General features: G+C 56.4%; 1 protein-coding gene across 1 annotated transcript; it reads right to left on the bottom strand.

Annotated features, from left to right (window-relative positions):
* Nucleotides 1–7867: 7867 nt before the first annotated feature.
* LOC133221773 (coronin-1B-like) lies at nucleotides 7868–15284 on the bottom strand. The gene is made up of 11 exons (XM_061370947.1): nucleotides 15070–15284; nucleotides 14859–14981; nucleotides 14645–14774; nucleotides 12341–12522; nucleotides 11445–11564; nucleotides 11264–11368; nucleotides 11043–11188; nucleotides 10897–10954; nucleotides 9229–9415; nucleotides 8963–9105; nucleotides 7868–8000 (listed from the first exon to the last, which is right to left on the bottom strand). The coding sequence occupies exons 1-11, from the start codon at nucleotides 15268–15270 to the stop codon at nucleotides 7884–7886; spliced, it is 1512 nt and encodes a 503-aa protein (XP_061226931.1). The 5' UTR covers nucleotides 15271–15284; the 3' UTR covers nucleotides 7868–7883.
* Between the last annotated feature and the right edge of the window lie 5563 nt (nucleotides 15285–20847).

The raw sequence follows: 20847 nt of genomic DNA, 5'->3' as shown, positions 1-20847 counted from the left end.
TTTTGATGTCGTTTTGTGTAAGGGCGCAGGTAGCAGCGAATAAGGTAGATAGGGAGCCTAGGCATAGGCATATGGTGAGGGCGCCTTTGTTGTTAGTGAGTAATGGGTGAGTTCGGATAAGTAGGAAGATTCCTGCGACTACTATAGTGCTTGAGTGGAGTAGGGCGGAGACTGGGGTAGGGCCCTCTATGGCGGCTGGTAATCAGGGGTGAAGTCCAAATTGGGCTGATTTTCCTGTGGCGGCTAGGATAAGGCCAAGTAGAGGGAGTGTGGGGGTTTCTGTGGGGGAAAGTATGTGCTGTATCTCTCAGGAATTTAGGGTTGAGGCGAGCCATACTATGCTCAGGATAAGTCCGATATCGCCGATTCGGTTGTATAGGATAGCTTGCAGGGCTGCTGTGTTGGCTTCTGCTCGTCCATGCCATCAGCTGATTAAGAGGAAGGATATGATGCCAACACCTTCTCAGCCGATGAATAGGAGAAAGGTGTTATTGGCAAGTGTTAGTGTGAGTATTGCAATTAGGAAGGTTGTCAGGTATAAGAAGAATTTTGTGATGTATGGGTCTGATTCTATGTACGATAGTGCGAATTGTAGGATGGATCATGTTACAAATAGGGCAATGGGGAGAAATAGTATGGAGTATTGGTCTATTTTGAGGCTGAAGGGGATTTTGAAGTTTATGATGAACTTTCATTCTCAAAGTGTGGTGACGTTGTCTAACCCTGATTGCATAAATAGTGTTGATGGTACTAAGCTGGTTAGGAAGGCATATTTGGTGGTGAGGGTGATAGTTTTAGGAGAGTTTTTGAAGTTTTTTGATAGGAGGGGGAGGAGTGTGGGTGTTAGAATAATGATTAGTGTGAGGGCTGTGAGGGTGGTAAGGAGTAGGGTTGTTTCCACTACTTTTACTTGGACTTGCACCAAGATGAGTGGTTCCTAAGACCAGTGGATTGCTCTTATCCTTTAAAAGTAAGGGGGCTGAGGTTTTAGACTCAGATGCAAGAGTTAGCAGTTCTTGTTGGTTGAACCTCCCCTCGGCAGGTAAGAAGAATTTAACTTCTATTTTTAGGGTCACGGTCTAATGTTTGATTTAAACTATACTTGCATAAGGGGGATCTTGAGATGAGCTCGGGTTTTAGGATGAGGAGGAGTATGGGGAGGAGGTGGAGGATTATTAGTAGGTGTTCGCGTGTGGTTGAGTTTTGGAGTGTTGTGATGTGGGGGGGTAAGGTTCCTCGTTGGGTTGTTGTTAACATAGATAGGGTGTACGAGGCGGTTAGTAGGGTGGCGACTCCGGTTAGGAGGATAGTGGGGGTGGATCAATTGAATAGTGAGGTTATGATAGTTAGTTCTGCTATCAGGTTTGTGGTGGGGGGTAGGGCTATGTTTGTTAGGTTGGCTAGTAGCCATCAGGTGGCTATTAGAGGTAGGATGGGTTGTAGTCCTTGGGTTAGGAGTATAATGCGGCTGTGTGTGCGTTCGTAGTTTGTGTTGGCTAGACAGAATAGTATGGATGAGGTTAATCCATGGGAGATTATAAGGATTATGGCGCCCGAGAAGGATCAGTGTGTTTGGATTATACATGCAGCAATGACTAGACCTATATGGCTTACGGAAGAGTAGGCGATGAGTGATTTTAGATCGATTTGGCGTAGGCAGATTGAACTGGTTATTAGCGCCCCTCATAGGGCAAGTGTGATGAAAGGGTAGAGGAGTAGGTTGTTTTGGGGGGGGTTTGTTAAATGGGTGATGCGTATAATGCCGTATCCGCCTAATTTTAGAAGTAGGGCAGCGAGTAGCATGGAGCCTGCAATTGGGGCTTCTACGTGGGCTTTTGGGAGTCATAGGTGGAGGCCATACAGTGGTGCTTTTACTATGAAGGCGGTGAGTAGCGCTATGTCTAGGAGGGTGGTGGTTCAGTGTTTAGTTGGTGTGGATGTGGGGTGGGGGGTGAGTTTTAAGGTGGGGAGGTGGAGGGTGCCTGTTTGTGAGTGCAGATAGAGGATTGCGATTAGTAGGGGGAGGGAGCTGATGAGTGTGTAGAAGAGGAGGTAGATGCCTGCGCTTAGGCGTTCTGGTTGGCTGCCTCATCGTGTGATTAGAATTAATGTTGGGATTAGGGTTGCCTCGAATGAGATGAAAAATATTATGAGCTCTGTGGTTGAGAAGGCTAGAATGATGAGAGGTTGGATTGCGATTAGGGTTAATATGAAAATTCGTTTTCGTGAGAGTGGTTCGTGTTGTAGGTGGTTTTGGCTTGCTAAGATTATGAGTGGTGTGAGTCAGCAGGATAGAACAAGTAGGGGGGCAGATGTTTGATCGGTGCCTGCTCATTGGGTTAGGTGCTTGTAGGGGTAGTATGAGGGAGTTATTCATTGTAAGCTTAGGGTGGCGATTAGTAGGCTGTATGTTGTGGTGTTTGTTCATAATGACTTTAGGGGGGAGAGGAGGGTTGTTGGAAGTAGTATTATTGTTGGTAGGATGATTTTTAGCATTGTAGGAGGTTTAGGTTTTGTAGATGGTCAGAGCCGTGTGTTCGTGTGGAGGCTACTAGTATTGCTAGGCCTGTGCCCGCCTCGCAGGCGGAGAATGTTAGTATGAGGACTGGTATAAGGGTGAAGGATGGCGTTTGGTTTTCAATTGGTCAGGTTGATAGGGCGATGTATATTGAGAGTATTATGCTCTCTAGACATAGTAGGGCGGAGATGAGATGTGTTCGGTGGAAGGCTAATCCTAGACTGCTTAGGGTAAAAGCTGAGTAGAAGCTTAGGTGGAGAAGGGGCATGGAGAAAGTCATAGGGTGGACTATGTTTTGTTGAGTCGAAATCAACTGTCTTGCTTTAGACTAACTTTCTTATTCTGCCCATTCTAGGCCTCCTTGTGTTCATTCGTAGATTAAACCTAGGGTTAGTAGAAGGATGATGGCAGAGGTTCAGGTTAGGGTAGTGGTTGGGTATTTTAGTTGGATGGCTCAGGGTAGTGGTAGTAGGAGGGCGATTTCTAGGTCGAATAGTAGGAATAGGATGGCTACTGAGGAAGAATCGAATTGAGAATGGGAGGCGGGCCGATCCTAGTGGGTCGAATCCACATTCGTAGGGTGATAGTTTTTCTGAGTCTGGATTTATTTGAGTGAGTCAGAAATTTAGTGTGGTTAGGGCTGTGCTGAGGAGTAGGGTTGAGGTGAGTATAAATGTGATTATGTTTATTGCTCTTCTCTGGGGTAAACCAGATTTTAAAGATTGGAAGTCTATTGTAATGGATATACTAGAAGGGCAGGATCCTCATCAGTAGATGGTTGTATAGAGGAATAGTCAGATGATATCTACGAAGTGTCAGTATCAGGCTGCTGCTTCAAATCCAAAGTGGTGGTTGGGTGTGAAGTGGAATTTGGTTAATCGTAGGAGGCAGACTAGGAGGAAGGTGGATCCGATGATAACGTGAAGTCCGTGGAATCCTGTAGCTACGAAGAAGGTTGAACCGTAGATTCCGTCGGCGATTGAGAACGGGGCTTCGTAGTATTCAGTTGCTTGTAAGATGGTAAAGTATAGACCTAGTAGGGTGGTAAGTGTTAGTGACTGGACTGCTTGTTTTCGGTTCCCTTCTATAATGCTGTGGTGGGTTCAGGTTACGGTGACGCCTGAGGCTAGGAGGATGGCTGTGTTAAGTAGGGGTACTTCTAGGGGGTTGAGGGGTATGATTCCGGTTGGAGGTCATTGGTTTCCTAGTTCTGGGGTTGGAGCTAAGCTGGAGTGGAAGAAGGCTCAGAAGAAGCCTAGGAAGAAGAATACTTCTGATGTGATGAAGAGGATTATTCCATATCGTAGGCCTTTTTGGACTGTTGTTGTATGGTGGCCTTGGAATGTGCTTTCTCGTACAACGTCTCGTCATCATTGAAGCATAACTAGGGTTATGGATAGGAGTCCAAGGATTAATAGTTGTAAGGAGTTGTAGTGGAATCATATGATTAATCCGGATGTGGTGAGTAGGGCAGTGATTGCTCCTAGGATGGGTCATGGGCTAGGGTCTACTATGTGGTAGGGGTGTGCTTGGTGGGCCATTAAATGTTTTCTTGTAGATAGAGGCTTAGTAGGAGGACAAATACATAGGCTTGAATTATGGCTACTGCTATTTCTAGGATTGTTAGTAGTAGTAAGATTGTGGCAGAGAGGATGGATACTGTTGGTATGATGGGGAGGAGGGTGATGGTGGCTGTTGAGATAAGTTGGATTAATAGGTGGCCTGCGGTGAGGTTTGCTGTGAGACGGACTCCTAGGGCTAATGGGCGGATAAAGAGGCTAATGGTTTCGATTAAGATTAGAGCGGGGATTAGTGGAGTGGGTGTGCCTTCAGGTAGTAAGTGTCCCAGGGAGGTTGTTGGTTGGTTTCGTAGGCCGGTGAGTAGGGTGGCGAGTCAGAGTGGGAAGGCAAGGGCTATGTTTATTGATAGTTGGGTGGTTGGGGTAAAAGTGTAGGGTAGTAGGCCTAGGAGGTTGATTGTTAGAAGAAGTATTATTAGTGATGTTAGGATAAGGGCTCATTTGTGGCCTGGTTTGTTTAGTGGGGTTATGAGTTGTTTGGTGATGGTGTTGGTGAGTCATAGTTGTAGGGTGGATAAGCGGTTGGTGATTCATCGATTATTTGGTGCGGGGAGGAGTAGAGTAGGGAATAGTATTGAGAGGAGAATTAGTGGGATTCCAAGGAAATGTGGGCTTGAGAATTGATCGAAGAAGGTTAAGATCATGGTCAGGTTCAGTGGTGGTTTTTGGTAGTTGGGGGTATATTGTGGGTAGGGGTGTTTGTGGAGGTGAATGATGATATTTTAGGTTGGATGATTAAAGAGAAGGTTAGTCATGCTATAATTATGATGGAGAATCATGGGTTTGGGTTGAGTTGGGGCATGGTCATTAAGGAGGGAATATTACCCTCTTCACCTAGCTTAAAAGGCTAGTGCTGGTACATAGCTTCTTAATGATTAGGAAGTTAGTAGTGAGGATCAGGTCTCGAAGTGTGTGAGAGGGGTAGATTCAACTACGATTGGTATGAAACTATGATTGGCTCCGCAGATTTCTGAGCATTGACCGTAGAAGATTCCTGGGCGGGTGGTAATGAAGGATGATTGGTTGAGTCGTCCTGGGATGGCGTCTGTCTTTACTCCTAGTGTTGGGACTGCTCATGAGTGGAGGACGTCGTCGGCGGTAATGATAATGCGGATTGGGGATTCTATTGGGATAATGATGCGATGGTCGACCTCTAGGAGTCGGAAGTGACCTAGTGGAAGTTCGGTTGTGGGGATTATGTATGAGTCAAATGAGAGGTCTTTGAAGTCTGTGTATTCGTAGGATCAATATCATTGGTGTCCGATGGCTTTTAGGGTTAGGTCTGGTTCATCGATTTCGTCTATTATATATAGGATTTGGAGGGATGGTAGGGCGAGTAGGATAAGGACGATTGCAGGTAGGATTGTTCAGATAAGTTCGACTTCTTGGGCGTCAACGGTATTGGAGGATAGTTTTTCTATTAATATAAGTGTTAGTAGATAGAGGACGAGGCTGCAGATTGTTAGGGCAACTATAAGGGCGTGGTCGTGGAATTCGACAAGTTCTTCTATGATAGGGGAGGAGGCGTCTTGGAATCCTAGTTGTGAGTGGTTGGCCATGTGGGGGTGTACAGGGTTTTCACCTATGGTTTGGCTTTGACAGGGCCATGTAATTGGTTTACTAACACCCCATTGAGAAAGAAGCATAATTGGTTTGATATGCGGTTGGCTTGAAACCAGCATATGAGGGTTCGATTCCTTCCTTTCTTGTACTTGGACGAAGGTGGGTTCTTCGAATGTGTGATATGGGGGCGGGCAGCCATAGATTCATTCGATGTTGGTGGAGGTTAATTCTGGTTGTAAGATTTTTCGTTTAGAGGCGAAAGCTTCTCAGATGATGAATGTTAGTATAATTACGGCTAATATTGAGATTAATGAGCCGATAGATGATAGGGTGTTTCATAGTGTATAGGCGTCTGGGTAGTCGGAGTATCGTCGTGGTATGCCTGCTAGTCCTAAGAAGTGTTGGGGGAAGAAGGTTAGGTTTACACCTGTGAATATAACTCCGAAGTGGGCTTTAGCTCATGTTTGGTTTAGAGTGTATCCAGTGAATAGGGGGAATCAGTGGGTAAATCCTGCTAGGATGGCAAAGACAGCACCTATTGATAGAACGTAATGGAAGTGTGCTACTACGTAGTATGTGTCGTGTAGGGCAATGTCTAGGGAGGAGTTTGCTAGGACGATTCCAGTTAGACCTCCAATGGTGAATAGGAAGATGAACCCTAGAGCTCATAGTATGGGTGGGTCTCATTTGATGGCTCCTCCGTGTAGTGTGGCTAGTCAGCTAAAGACTTTAATTCCGGTTGGGATGGCGATAATTATGGTGGCGGATGTAAAGTATGCTCGGGTGTCTACGTCTATTCCGACGGTAAATATGTGATGGGCTCATACAATAAATCCTAGGAATCCAATAGATAATATGGCTCATACTATGCCTATGTAGCCGAATGGTTCTTTTTTTCCTGCGTAGTAGGCTACTACATGTGAGATGATTCCAAATCCTGGGAGAATAAGGATGTAAACTTCTGGGTGGCCAAAGAATCAGAAGAGATGTTGGTATAGGATTGGATCTCCTCCTCCGGCTGGGTCGAAGAAGGTGGTGTTTAGGTTACGATCGGTGAGGAGTATTGTGATTCCAGCGGCTAGGACTGGCAGAGATAGTAGGAGGAGTACAGCTGTGATTAGGACGGATCATACAAATAGTGGGGTTTGGTATTGGGATAGGGCGGGGGGTTTTATGTTGATGGTGGTGGTGATAAAATTGATTGCTCCTAGGATGGATGATACTCCTGCTAGGTGGAGGGAGAAGATAGCTAGATCTACTGAGGCTCCGGCATGGGCAAGGTTTCCGGCTAGGGGGGGATAGACTGTTCATCCTGTGCCGGCTCCTGCCTCTACTGTGGATGAGGTTAGTAGGAGGAGGAAGGATGGAGGGAGTAGTCAGAAGCTTATGTTGTTTATGCGTGGGAAGGCTATATCAGGGGCGCCAATTATGAGGGGAACTAGTCAGTTTCCAAAGCCTCCGATTATGATTGGTATTACTATGAAGAAGATTATTACGAAGGCATGGGCAGTGACGACTACGTTGTAGATTTGGTCGTCTCCCAGTAGGGTTCCTGGTTGGCCTAGTTCTGCTCGGATGAGTAGGCTGAGGGCTGTGCCGATTATGCCTGCTCATGTGCCAAAGATTAGGTAAAGAGTTCCAATGTCTTTGTGGTTGGTTGAGAATAGTCATCGATTAAGGGTCACAGGTAATGTGGTAAGATGGCTGAGTGTTTAAGCGTTAGGCTGTAGTCCTTTTTACAGAGGTTTGATTTTGCCCCATAGCCCCCATCAAGGCCCCTCTGCCCCATAGCCCCCATCAAGGCCCCTCTGCCCCATTCCCCCCCTTTCTTTCTTAAAAATGCCTTTATTTGGAGTGAAAATAGAGACTTTTTGACCCTGCACTGGAAGGGGTGGGGGGGGGGCAGAAAGAAAAGGGGAAAAAGCCCCCAAAATATAGGGGGGACAAGGAGGGGGGGGGCACACACACACACACACAGAGATCACGCCCTGCCCCATAGCAATGGGGGGAAGAACCCCCCCCCCCAAGGGATGGGGGATGCAGGGGATGGGCAATAATGGTCCATGAGTGGGGGGGCAGCACCCAGTAAGGCAATAGAAGGGGAGGGGGAGGAAAGAGGGGGACACCCCATGGTGGGGGAGGGGTGGTTATTGGGGGGTGCCCCCCGGGGTCGGTGGTCCCTGAGGTGGGGGTTGGGAGTGGGGGTTTGGGGGGGGGGGTCCTCAGACGTGTCCGTTCTCGAGGCGGCTGAGCTGCTCCTCCAGGCGGGACAGGCGCTGCCCCTGCTCGGCCACCAGCGCCCGCAGCGCCCGCACCTCCTGCAGCACCTCCGGCAGGCCCTGCGGGCACCCAGGCATAGGCCACGCCCCCTCCTCCACAGACCACGCCCCCCTCCATGACCACGCCTCCTCCGCAGACCACGCCCCCTCCTCTACAGACCACGCTTCCTCCTCCATAGACCACGCCCCCGCACCCGATAGCCACGCCCGCCCAGCCCGCCCCGCCCCGCCATAGTCGCAACCAATAAGACACCGCCTACCGCATAGCCACGCCCACACCCACCCCGTAGCCCCACCTCCATAGACCCGTTCTAGACCGTAGCCGCCCCCCCCCCCGCATAGCGCTGCTCGCCCCATAGCCTTGCCCATAGGCCCCCCCCACCCCATAGCCCCACACAGCCAATAGGTCCATTTACATAGACCCTGCCCATATAGACCCACCCCATAGCCCCATATATCCCATAGCCCCACACACCTAATAGAGCCATCTACATAGACTCTGCCCATATAGACCCACCCCATAGCCCCATATACCCCATAGCCCCACACACCCAATAAGGCCATCTACATAGACCCTGCCCATATAGACCCACCCCATAGCCCCATGCACCCAATAGGTCCATTTACATAGACCCTGCCCATATAGACCCACCCCATAGCCCCATATACCCCATAGCCCCACACACCCAATAAGACCATCTACATAGACTCTGCCCATATAGACCCACCCCATAGCCACATATACCCCATAGCCCCACACACCTAATAGACCCATCTATATAGACCCTGCCCATACAGACCCACCCCATAGCCCCATGCACCCAATAGCCCCATCCACCCAACAGTCCCATCTCTACAGACCATCCCCACACAGACCCACCCCATAGCCCACCTCCATATCATAACCCCATAGATCCATACCTCTGCTCCCCCCATAACCCTCCCTATCCCATACCCCCCATAGCCCCATTCCCACATCCCATCCATCCCATCCACACACCCACCCCACATCCCCTCCATACCGGGGTGCCTGCGGTGCCGGTGCCCAGTGCTGGGGGTGCGCTGAGGCGGGCGGTGTTGGTGGGGGGCGGCGAGGTCCTGCCGGTACCGGTCCCAGTGCTGATACTGGTCCCAGTGCTGATACTGGTCCCAGTGCCGATGCTGGTACTGGTCCCAGTGCTGATACTGGTCCCAGTGCTGATACTGGTCCCAGTGCTGATGCCGGTACCGGTCCCAGTGCTGATACTGGTCCCAGTGCCGATGCTGGTACTGGTCCCAGTGGTGCCCAGTGCGGGTCCGTCGTGGCCCAGGCTGCGCCGGTTCCCCCTGAGCTCCCTCTGCTTGCAGGGCGCGTAGGCCTGGCGCAGGGAGAGCAGCACCGGCCCCGCCGTGCGCCCCGAAACCCACTCCTCCGCCTCCATGGCGGGCTCGGGCCCCGCTGTGTCCGGGTACAAATCATCCTGGAAGAGATCCGACTGCGGGGACACACAGTGAGGGGGCGCCCCGATGGGGACCCCAATGGGAAACCCTATGGGGACCCTGTACCCCAATGGGCACCCTGCACCCCAATGGGAACCCCAATGGGCACCCTGCACCCCAATGGGAACCCCAATGGGCAACCTGCCTGCACCCCTATGGGCACCCTGCACCCCAATGGGAACCCCAATGGGCACCCTGCACCCCAACGGGCAACCTGCACCCCTATGGGCACCCTGCACCCCTATGGGCACCCCAATGGGGACCCGGCATCCCTATGGGCAACCTGCACCCCTATGGGCACCCCAATGGGCACCCTGCACCCCAATGGGCAACCTGCACCCCAATGGGCACCCTGCACCCCAATGGGCACCCCAATGGGCACCCTGCACCCCAATGGGCAACCTGCGCCCCAATGGGCAACCTGCACCCCTATGGGAACCCCAATGGGCAACCTGCACCCCAATGGGCACCCCAATGGGCACCCGGCACCCCAATGGGCAACCTGCACCCCAATGGGCAACCTGCACCCCTATGGGCAACCCAATGGGCACCCTGCACCCCAATGGGCACCCCAATGGGGCCCTGCATCCCAATGGGCACCCCAATGGTGCCCTACACCCCAATGGGCACCCTGCCCTGCACCCCAATGGGCACCCCAATGGGCACCCTGCCTGCACCCCAATGGGCAACCTGCACCCCAATGGGCACCCCAATGGGCACCCCAATGGGCAACCTGCACCCCAATGGGCACCCTGCACCCCAATGGACACCCAGCCCTGCACCCCAGTGGGCACCCCAATGGGGCCGTGCACCCCAATGGGCACCCTGCCCTGAACCCCAATGGGCGCCCTGCCCTGCACCCCAATGGTGCCCTGCACCCCAATGGGCACCCAGCCTTGCACCCCAATGGTGCCCTGCCCTGCACCCCAATGGGCACCCCAATGGGGCCCTGCACCCCAATGGGCACCCTGCCCTGCACCCCAATGGTGCCCTGCCCTGCACCCCAATAGGCACCCTGCTCTGCACTGGGACCCCCAGCAGCACCAATGGGGACCTGACCCCCAAACTGACCCCATTTACTGCACAGGGACCCCAGCAGCACCAATGGGGACCTGACCCAGGGGCCCCCAACCAGCCCCCATTAACACCATAGGTACCCCCATCAGCACACTTGGGGACCCCAAGAGCCAGGCACCCTGTTATACCCAGGGACCCCAACCAGCCCCCATTAACTCCATAGGCACCCCCATCAGTGCACTTGGGTCCCCCAAGAGCCAGGCACCCTGTTATACCCAGGGACCCCATCCAGCCCCCCATAGGCACCCCCATCAGTGCACTTGGGTACCCCAAGAGCCAAACACCCTGTTATACCCAGGGACCCCCATTAACTCCATCAGCACCCCCACCAATGCACTTGGGTACCCCCATTAACCCCCCCTATACCCCAACATAGGGCACCCCCCCATTCCCCACTGACCTTCCTGGGCACTGTCATGATGATGGGCTCACACTTGCGCTCATGGAGCTTGTAGAACCTATGGGAATGGGGGTCCCTGGTTGTGAATAGGGGTGCAAAGGGGGGTACAAAGTGGGGTGCAAAGGGGGGGTCCCCCCCATCCCCACCTGGCGATCTCGCACTTGCTGACATCCAGCCCCCGCTTGGGCATCCACCCCATTCCCCGCTGTGGTTCCTTACTGGTGAAGGTGTTGAGGAAGTGGATATAGGGGGGCTCCTCTGTGATCTCGAAGTACCGGATGCTCGAGTCCCCCTTAAGGGAACACGGCATTAATGGGGTGCGGGTGGGGGAAAGGGGGGGTATAAATGGGGTTTGGGGGGTCCTTACCTTACCGCACACATAGACCACATTGGTATCGGGGTCATAGAACGGCAGCAGAGCCCCATTGCTGGAGTCCAGCTCCTGCAGCCCCATGGGCTCGTCCAGGTTATCCTATGGGGCAATGGGTGAGCACTATGGGGATAAAGGGGGGGACCCCCCCACCCCAAAAGGAAGGGGTGCTCCTCACCAGGTCCCATAGCGCCAGCTGCCGCTCGCTCATGCGGCTGAAGCCGGTGGTGAAGATCTTGCCATCGGCCAGGAAGATGGCGCGCATGGGGCGGGCACCCTCGTGGGCCCTCTCCTTCTCCTATGGGGGGGACACAGTGGGGTCAGCAGCATCCCATAGGGTACCCATGGGGTATGGATAACAGTGGGGTCAGCAGCACCCCATAGGGTACTTGTGGGGTGTGGATGATAATGGGGTCAGGAGCACCCCATAGGGTACCCATGGGGTATGGATAACAGTGGGGTCAGCAGCACCCCATAGGGTACTTGTGGGGTGTGGATGATAATGGGGTCAGCAGCACCCCATAGGGTACTAGTGGGGTGTGGATGATAATGGGGTCAGCAGCATCCCATAGGGTACCCATGGGGTATGGATGACAACGGGGTCAGCAGCACCCCATAGGGTACCCATGGGGCATGGATGACAACGGGGTCAGCATCACCCCATAGGGCACCCATGGGGCATGATGAAGGATGACAATGGGGTCAGCAGCACCCCATAGGGCACCCATGGGGCATGGATGACAATGGGGCCAGCATCACCCCATAGGGCACCCATGGGGCATGATAAAGGATGCCAACAGGGTCAGCATCACCCCATAGGGCACCCATGGGACACGGATGCCAACAGGGTCAGCATCACCCCATAGGGCACCCATGGGGCATGGATGCCAACGGGGCCACCATCCCCCCATAGGGCACCCATGGGGCATGGATGACAACAGGGCCACCATCCCCCCATAGGGTACCCATGGAGCATCACAAAGGATGAAGGCACCTCTGTGGGATGCTCCCATGCGGCCAAACACCCCCAGTGGTACCCAACGGGGTTGGTGGTGGTGGGGGGGGGTCACTCACAGCCACCACGGTGCCGCGGCGCGGGTCGATGACGCGGACGCTCTTGTCCTTGCAGGCGGTGCAGAAGCGGGCGCCGTCGCGGCTCCAGCTCACGCTGTAGATGAGCTCGGGGTGCAGCCCCTCCAGGCGGTACAGCTCCTCCGCCGTGCCCACGTGCCAGATGAGCACCACGTTATCACACCCTTGAGGACACCAATGGGGTCACGGCGGCGGCATCCCCATCACCGGTACCCCCATTGTACCCCGGTATCCCTGTGGTACCCCCATACCGGCGCTGAGCAGCACATTGCGAGCACCACGTTATCACACCCTTGAGGACACCAATGGGGTCACGGCGTCATCCCCATCACCGGTACCCCCATTGTACCCCGGTATCCCTGTGGTACCCCCATACCGGCGCTGAGCAGCACATTGCGAGCACCACGTTATCACACCCTTGAGGACACCAATGGGGTCACGGCGGCGGCATCCCCATCACCGGTACCCCCATTGTACCCCGGTATCCCTGTGGTACCCCCATACCGGCGCTGAGCAGCACATTGCGAGCACCACGTTATCACACCCTTGAGGACACCAATGGGGTCACGGCGGCGTCATCCCCATCACCGGTACCCCCATTGTACCCCGGTATCCCTGTGGTACCCCCATACCGGCGCTGAGCAGCACATTGCGAGCACCACGTTATCACACCCTTGAGGACACCAATGGGGTGACGGCGTCATCCCCATCACCGGTACCCCCATTGTACCCCGGTATCCCTGTGGTACCCCCATACCGGCGCTGAGCAGCACATTGCGAGCACCACGTTATCACACCCTTGAGGACACCAATGGGGTCACGGCGGCGGCATCCCCATCACCGGTACCCCCATTGTACCCCGGTATCCCTGTGGTACCCCCATACCGGCGCTGAGCAGCACATTGCGAGCACCACGTTATCACACCCTTGAGGACACCAATGGGGTGACGGCGTCATCCCCATCACCGGTACCCCCATTTACCCCGGTATCCCTGTGGTACCCCCATACCGGCGCTGAGCAGCACATTGCGAGCACCACGTTATCACACCCTTGAGGACACCAATGGGGTGACGGCAGCGTCATCCCCATCACCGGTACCCCCATTGTACCCCGGTATCCCTGTGGTACCCCCATACCGGCGCTGAGCAGCACATTGCGAGCACCACGTTATCACACCCTTGAGGACACCAATGGGGTGACGGCGTCATCCCCATCACCGGTACCCCCATTGTACCCCGGTATCCCTGTGGTACCCCCATACCGGCGCTGAGCAGCACATTGCGAGCACCACGTTATCACACCCTTGAGGACACCAATGGGGTGACGGCGTCATCCCCATCACCGGTACCCCCATTGTACCCCGGTATCCCTGTGGTACCCCCATACCGGCGCTGAGCAGCACATTGCGAGCACCACGTTATCACACCCTTGAGGCCAATGGGGTGACGGCGGCGTCATCCCCATCACCGGTACCCCCATTGTACCCCGGTATCCCTGTGGTACCCCCATACCTGCGCTGAGCAGCACATTGCATACCGGCGCTGAGCAGCACATTGCGAGCACCACGTTATCACACCCTTGAGGACACCAATGGGGTGACGGCGTCATCCCCATCACCGGTACCCCCATTGTACCCCGGTATCCCTGTGGTACCCCCATACCGGCGCTGAGCAGCACATTGCGAGCACCACGTTATCACACCCTTGAGGACACCAATGGGGTGACGGCGTCATCCCCATCACCGGTACCCCCATTGTACCCCGGTATCCCTGTGGTACCCCCATACCGGCGCTGAGCAGCACATTGCGAGCACCACGTTATCACACCCTTGAGGACACCAATGGGGTGACGGCGTCATCCCCATCACCGGTACCCCCATTGTACCCCGGTATCCCTGTGGTACCCCCATACCGGCGCTGAGCAGCACATTGCGAGCACCACGTTATCACACCCTTGAGGACACCAATGGGGTGACGGCGTCATCCCCATCACCGGTACCCCCATTGTACCCCGGTATCCCTGTGGTACCCCCATACCGGCGCTGAGCAGCACATTGCGAGCACCACGTTATCACACCCTTGAGGACACCAATGGGGTGACGGCGTCATCCCCATCACCGGTACCCCCATTGTACCCCGTATCCCTGTGGTACCCCCATACCGGCGCTGAGCAGCACATTGCGAGCACCACGTTATCACACCCTTGAGGACACCAATGGGGTGACGGCGTCATCCCCATCACTGGTACCCCCGTTGTACCCCGTTATCCCTGTGGTACCCCCATACCGGCGCTGAGCAGCACATTGCGGGCAGTAGGGTGCCATGCGACGATGCCCACGCGCTTGGAGTGCCCCTCGAGCATCACCACCGGCTCCGTCAGCGGTTGGCTCAAGCCGCCCTCCGGGATCTGCCAAACCTATGGGGACACCCAAAACCAGAGCGTGGGGACCCCCCCATTATCACATTAACCCCCCTTTTCCCCCACTCCGTTCCCCCTCACCATCACAGTGCAATCCTCAGACCCACTGGCGATGACGTGGTCGTTATGGGGACACCAATCGATGTCCAGCACGGGGCCCGTGTGCCCGCACACCGTCGGGTAGGACTTGTCGATGCGGCCGGTCTGTTACCATGGAGACGCAAAGATGGGGTTCACCCATCAAAGCGCATCCCCCCCCTATTACCATCATCATCCTCATCCCTTTACCCACCTTATGCAAGGGGAGGACCAGGAAGGCGCCGCCACCGCTGGCCTCCACGATGATGGCCACAAAGGAGGGGTTGACGGCACAGAAGGTGCTGTCCCAAGTGATGCGGGACACGCGGATGTCATCGTAGCACTGCTCCGTCTTCACCGGCTGCCCAAAGACGTGCCGGAACTTGCTCTGCCGAACCACCTTCCGGAAGGACATGGCTGGGTTTGGGGGTGAGGGATTTGGGGGGGGGGGTACCCCAGGGTCAGCGGCACGGAGCTGGTACCCGCTATGGGGTTGTGAGCTCCCCCCGGTCCCATCCCTGCATCCCGTTCGCCGCGCCCCTGGGTAAAGGGCGGCTCGGCTCCTCCCCATGCGGGAATAGGGAGATGCCCTGTGGCCGCTGGGCAAAGGGATGGGCCCTGCCCCTGTGGTGTGGGGCTGGGGGAGATAACGGGGAGATAAGGGGGTTTCAAAGGGAAAGGGGGTGAGGATGGGGTGGTTCTGGTGGGGGATGGGGATGGGGATGGAGACAGGGACAGGATGGGGAGAGAAAGGAGGGGAATGGACTGTCAGCATGGGGATGGGATGCGGTGGCCCCACTGGGTATGGTGATGGTACAGGGGATGGGGTGGCCCCACTGGGTAAGGGGATGGGGATGGGGACAGGGGATGGGGTGGCCCCATGGGGTAAGGGTGGGGGGGGGGGTGGGGGGGGTGGGGATGGGGACAGAAAGGAGGGAAGGTATGGTCTGTCAGGATGGGGATGGGATGGGATGGCCCCACTGGGTAACATGATGGGGATGGGACAGGGGATGGGGTGGCCCCATTGGGCAAGGTGATGGGGATGGGGTGGTCCCACTGGGTTAAGGGGATGGAGATGAGGACAGGGGATGGGGACAGAAAGGAGGGCAGGTATGGTCTGTCAGCATGGGGATGGGATAGGACGGCCCCACTGGGTAAGGTGATGGGGATGGAGATGGGGATGGGGTGGCCCCACTGGGTTAAGGGGATGGAGATGAGGACAGGGGATGGGGACAGGGAATAGGGACAGGGATGGCCCTGCTGGGTAGGAATATGGGGACAGTAGATGGGGACAGGGGATAGGGTGACCCCACTGGGTTAAGGGGACGGACATAGGGATGTGGATGGGGACAGGGGATGGGGTGGCCCCCCTGGGTAAAGGGGATGGAGATGAGGACAGGGGATGGGGACAGGGATGGCCCTGCTGAGTAGGAATATTGGGACAGTAGATGGGGACAGGCTATGGGGTGACCCCACTGTGTAAAGGGACAGGCATGGGAATGGGGTCAAGTATGAGGATGAGGTGGCCTCTCTGAGTAAAGGGACAGGGCTAGGAATGAGGACAGGGGATGGGAATGGGGACAGGGATTGGGACAGAGAATGGGGACAGGGATGGGGACAGGGATGGGGACAGGGATGGGGACAGGGATGGGGATGGGGACAGGGATGGGGATGGGGATGGGGACAGGGATGGGGACAGGGATGGGGACAGGGATGGGGACAGGGATGGGGACAGGGACAGGGATGGGGACAGGGATGGGGACAGGGATGGGGACAGGGATGGGGACAGGGATGGGGACGGGGACAGGGATGGGGACAGGGATGGGGACAGGGATGGGGACAGGGATGGGGACAGGGATGGGGACAGGGATGGGGGGATGGGACAGGGATGGGGATGGGGACGGGGACAGGGATGGGGACAGGGATGGGGACGGATGGGGACAGGGATGGGGACAGGGATGGGGACAGGGATGGGGACAGGGATGGGGACAGGGATGGGGACAGGGATGGGGACAGGGATGGGGGGGACGGGGTGGGGGACAGGGATGGGGGGACGGGATGGGGACAGGGATGGGGACCGGGGATGGGGACAGGGATGGGGACAGGGATGGGGACAGGGATGGGGACAGGGATGGGGACAGGGATGGGGACAGGGATGGGGACTGGGATGGGGACTGGGATGGGGACAGGGATGGGGTGGCCTCACTGTAAGGAAAGGGGAATGCAAATGAGGACGGGATGGGGCCAGGGACAAGGAACGGGGCCAGGGGACGGGAAGGCCCCGCGGTGCAGGGGGACAAGGACGGGGCCGGGGGGACCCCGCTGGGTGAGGGCTGGGGATGGGGACCCCTGGGGAGGAGAACGGGGGGGACCCGGGGGCAGGGACAGGGATGGGGCCGGGGCCGGGGCCGGGGCTCCGGGTGCGGGTCCCCCCCCCCCTCCCAATCCCGCTCCCCCCCCCCTCTTGGCCCGGTCCCGCACGGGGGGGGTCGGTCCCGCACTCACCGGGGGCAGCGGCGGCGGCGGCGGCGGCGCGGAGGGAGGGGGCGGCGGCGGCAGGAAGTGAACGGGGCCGGACCGCAGCGCGCGTGCGCCACGGAACGGGAGGGGGGGGGGGGGGGGGACCGGGGGAGGAGGGATTTCGGGGGGGGTGGGACCGGGGGCAAAGGGGGCGGGACCTGGGGGAGGGAGGGGGAGGGGTGGGGGGGACGGGGGGGGTATGGGGTTACTGATGGGGGGGTGATGGGGGATACAGGGTGATGATGGGGGGTACAGGGGGGATGATGGGGGGTACAGGGGGGATGATGGGGGGTACAGGGGGGGTGATGGGGGGTACAGGGGTGATGATGGGGGGTACAGGGGGGGTGATGGGGGGTACAGGGGTGATGATGGGTGATGCAGGGGTGGTGATGGGTGATGCACGGGTGATGATGGGTGATGCAGGGTGGTGATGGGTGATGGGGTGTGATGGGGGATACAGGGGTGGTGATGGGTGATGCAGGAGTGGTGATGGGTGATGCAGGGGTGATGATGGGTGATGCAGGGGTGATGATGGGTGATGCAGGGGTGATGATGGGTGATGCAGGGGTGATGATGGGTGATGCAGGGGTGGTGATGGGTGATGCAGGGGTGATGATGGGTGATGCAGGGGTGGTGATGGGTGATGCAGGGTGATGATGGGTGATGCAGGGGTGGTGATGGGTGATGCAGGGGTGGTGATGGGTGATGCAGGGGTGGTGATGGGTGATGCAGGGGTGGTGATGGGTGATGCAGGGGTGATGATGGGTGATGCAGGGGTGATGATGGGTGATGCAGGGGTGGTGATGGGTGATGCAGGGGTGGTGATGGGTGATGCAGGGGTGATGATGGGTGATGCAGGGGTGATGATGGGTGATGCAGGGGTGATGATGGGTGATGCAGGGGTGATGATGGGTGATGCAGGGGTGATGATGGGTGATGCACGGGTGATGATGGGTGATGCAGGGGTGGTGATGGGTGATACAGGGGTGGTGATGGGTGATACAGGGGTGGTGATGGGTGATGCAGGGGTGATGATGGGGGATGCAGGGACGATGATGAGTGATGCAGGGGTGCTGATGGGTGATGCAGGGGTAGTGATGGGTGATGCAGGGGTAGTGATGGGTGATGCAGGGGTAGTGATGGGTGATGCAGGGACGGTGATGGGTGATGCAGGGGTGATGATGGGTGATGCAGGGGTAGTGATGGGTGATGCAGAGAGCACAGTATGGCTGAATGGCCGCACACAAAGAGTTGTGGTCAATGGCTCAGTGTCCAGCTGGAGACCAGTAACGAGTGGTGTCCCTCAGGGATCAGTGTTGGGACCGGTCTTGTTCAACATCTTCATCTCTGCCATGGACAGTGGGATTGAGTGCGCCCTCAGCAAGTCTGTGATGGCACCAAGCTGTGTGGTTCGGTTGATACGCTGGAGGGAAGGAATGCCATCCAGAGGGACCTTGACACGCTCGTGAGGTGGGCTGATGCCAACCTCATGCAGTTTAACCATGCCAAGTGCAAGGTCCTACACCTGGGTGGGAGCAATCCCAGGCACAGCTACGGGCTGGGCAGAGAAGAGATTCAGAGCAGCCAAAGGAGAAGGACTTGGGGGTGCTGGTCAATGAGAAAATGAACATGAGCCGGCTTCAGTGTGCGCTTGAGCCCAGAAACCAACCGTATCCTGGGCTGCATCCAAAGGAGCGTGACCAGCAGGTCCAAGGAGCTGATCCTGCCCCTCTGCTCTGCTCTCGTGAGACCTCCCCTGGAGCATTGTGTGCAGTTCTGGTGTCCTCAACATAAAAAGGACATGGAACTGTTGGAACAAGTCCAGAGGAGGCCACGAGGATGCTCAGGGGCTGGAGCAGCTCCTGTATGGAGATAGGCTGAGAAAGTTGGGGCTGTTCAGCCTGGAGAAGAGAAGCTGCGTGGAGACCTCAGAGCAGCTTCCAGTGTCTGAAGGGGGCCTATAGGGATGCTGGGGAGGGACTCTTCATTAGGGACTGTAGTGATAGGACAAGGGGTAATGGGTTAAAACTGAAACAGGGGAAGTTTAGATTGGATCTAAGGAGGAAATTCTTTCCTGTGAGGGTGGTGAGGCACTGGAATGGGTGCCCAGGGAGGTTGTGAATGCTCCATCCCTGGCAGTGTTCAAGGCCAGGTTGGACAGAGCCTTGGGTGCCATGGTTTAGAGCGAGGTGTCCCTGCCCATGGCAGGGGGGCTGGAACTGGATGATCTTAAGGTCCTTTCCAACCCTAACTATTCTATGGTTCTATGACACCGGGGTGATGGGTGGCACGGAGATGGCAGTGGCGGCTGGCACTGGGGTGACAGTGATGGGCGGTGCAGGGATAATGGTAGGCAGCACAGTGGCGATGGTGCTGGGTGGCACTGGGGTGACAGTGCTGGGTGGCACTGGGGTGACAGTGCTGGGTGGCACTGGGGTAACAGGGCTGGGTGGCACTGGGGTGACAGTGCTGGGTGGCACTGGGATAACAGGGCTGGGTGGCACTGGGGTGACAGTGCTGGGTGGCACAGGGGTGCTGGCAGCATGTGGCACAGCGGTGATGGGTGGCATGGTGGTGGCGGTGAGTGACACAGTGGGTGATGGGGCAGCATCAGTGGTAGGTGCCACAGCAGTGACAGTGGTGAGTGGCACAGTGGTGGCAGTGGGTGATGCAGTGGTGTCAGTGGGTGATGCAGCGGTGTCAGTGGGTGATGCAGTGGTGTCAGTGGGTGATGCAGTGGTGTCAGTGGGTGATGCAGCGGTGTCAGTGGGTGATGCAGTGGTGTCAGTGGGTGATGCAGTGGTGTCAGTGGGTGATGCAGTGGTGACAGTGGCAAGTGGCACAGCAGTGACTGCAGGTGATGCAGTGCTGCTGGTGGCGAATGCAGTGGCAGTGGATGCCATAGCAGTGGATGCAGTGGATGCAGTGGCAGTGGATGCCATAACAGTACCAGCAGTGGATGCAGTGGATGCCATAGCAGTGCCGGTGATGGGTGCAGTGGCAGTGGATGCCATAGCAGTACCAGTGATGGGTGCAGTGTCAGTGCATGCCATAGCAGTATCAGTGATGGGTGCAGTGTCAGTGCCTGCCATAGCAGTGGATGCAGTGGATGCAGTGTCAGTGCATGCCATAGCAGTACCAGTGATGGGTGCAGTGTCAGTGCATGCCATAGCAGTATCAGTGATGGGTGCAGTGTCAGTGCCTGCCATAGCAGTGGATGCAGTGGATGCAGTGTCAGTGCATGCCATAGCAGTACCAGTGATGGGTGCAGTGTCAGTGCATGCCATAGCAGTACCAGTGATGGACGCAGTGGCAGTGCATGCCATAGCAGTGCCAGCAGTGGATGCAGTGGCAATGGATGCCATAGCGGTGCCAGCAGTGGATGCCATAGCAGTATCAGTGATGGATGCAGTGGCAGTGGATGCCATAGCAGTACCAGTGATGGGCGCAGTGGCAATGGATGCCATAGCAG

This window comes from Neopsephotus bourkii, unplaced genomic scaffold, assembly GCF_033783945.1.
Source record: "Neopsephotus bourkii isolate Nb327-2 ecotype Australia unplaced genomic scaffold, CSIRO-AGI_Nbou_v1 NB_1548, whole genome shotgun sequence".
In the NCBI taxonomy this organism is placed as follows: Eukaryota; Metazoa; Chordata; class Aves; order Psittaciformes; family Psittacidae; genus Neopsephotus; species Neopsephotus bourkii.
The sequence above is the reverse complement of the archived record's forward strand: the minus strand, read 5'-3'. Positions and strand labels throughout refer to the sequence as shown.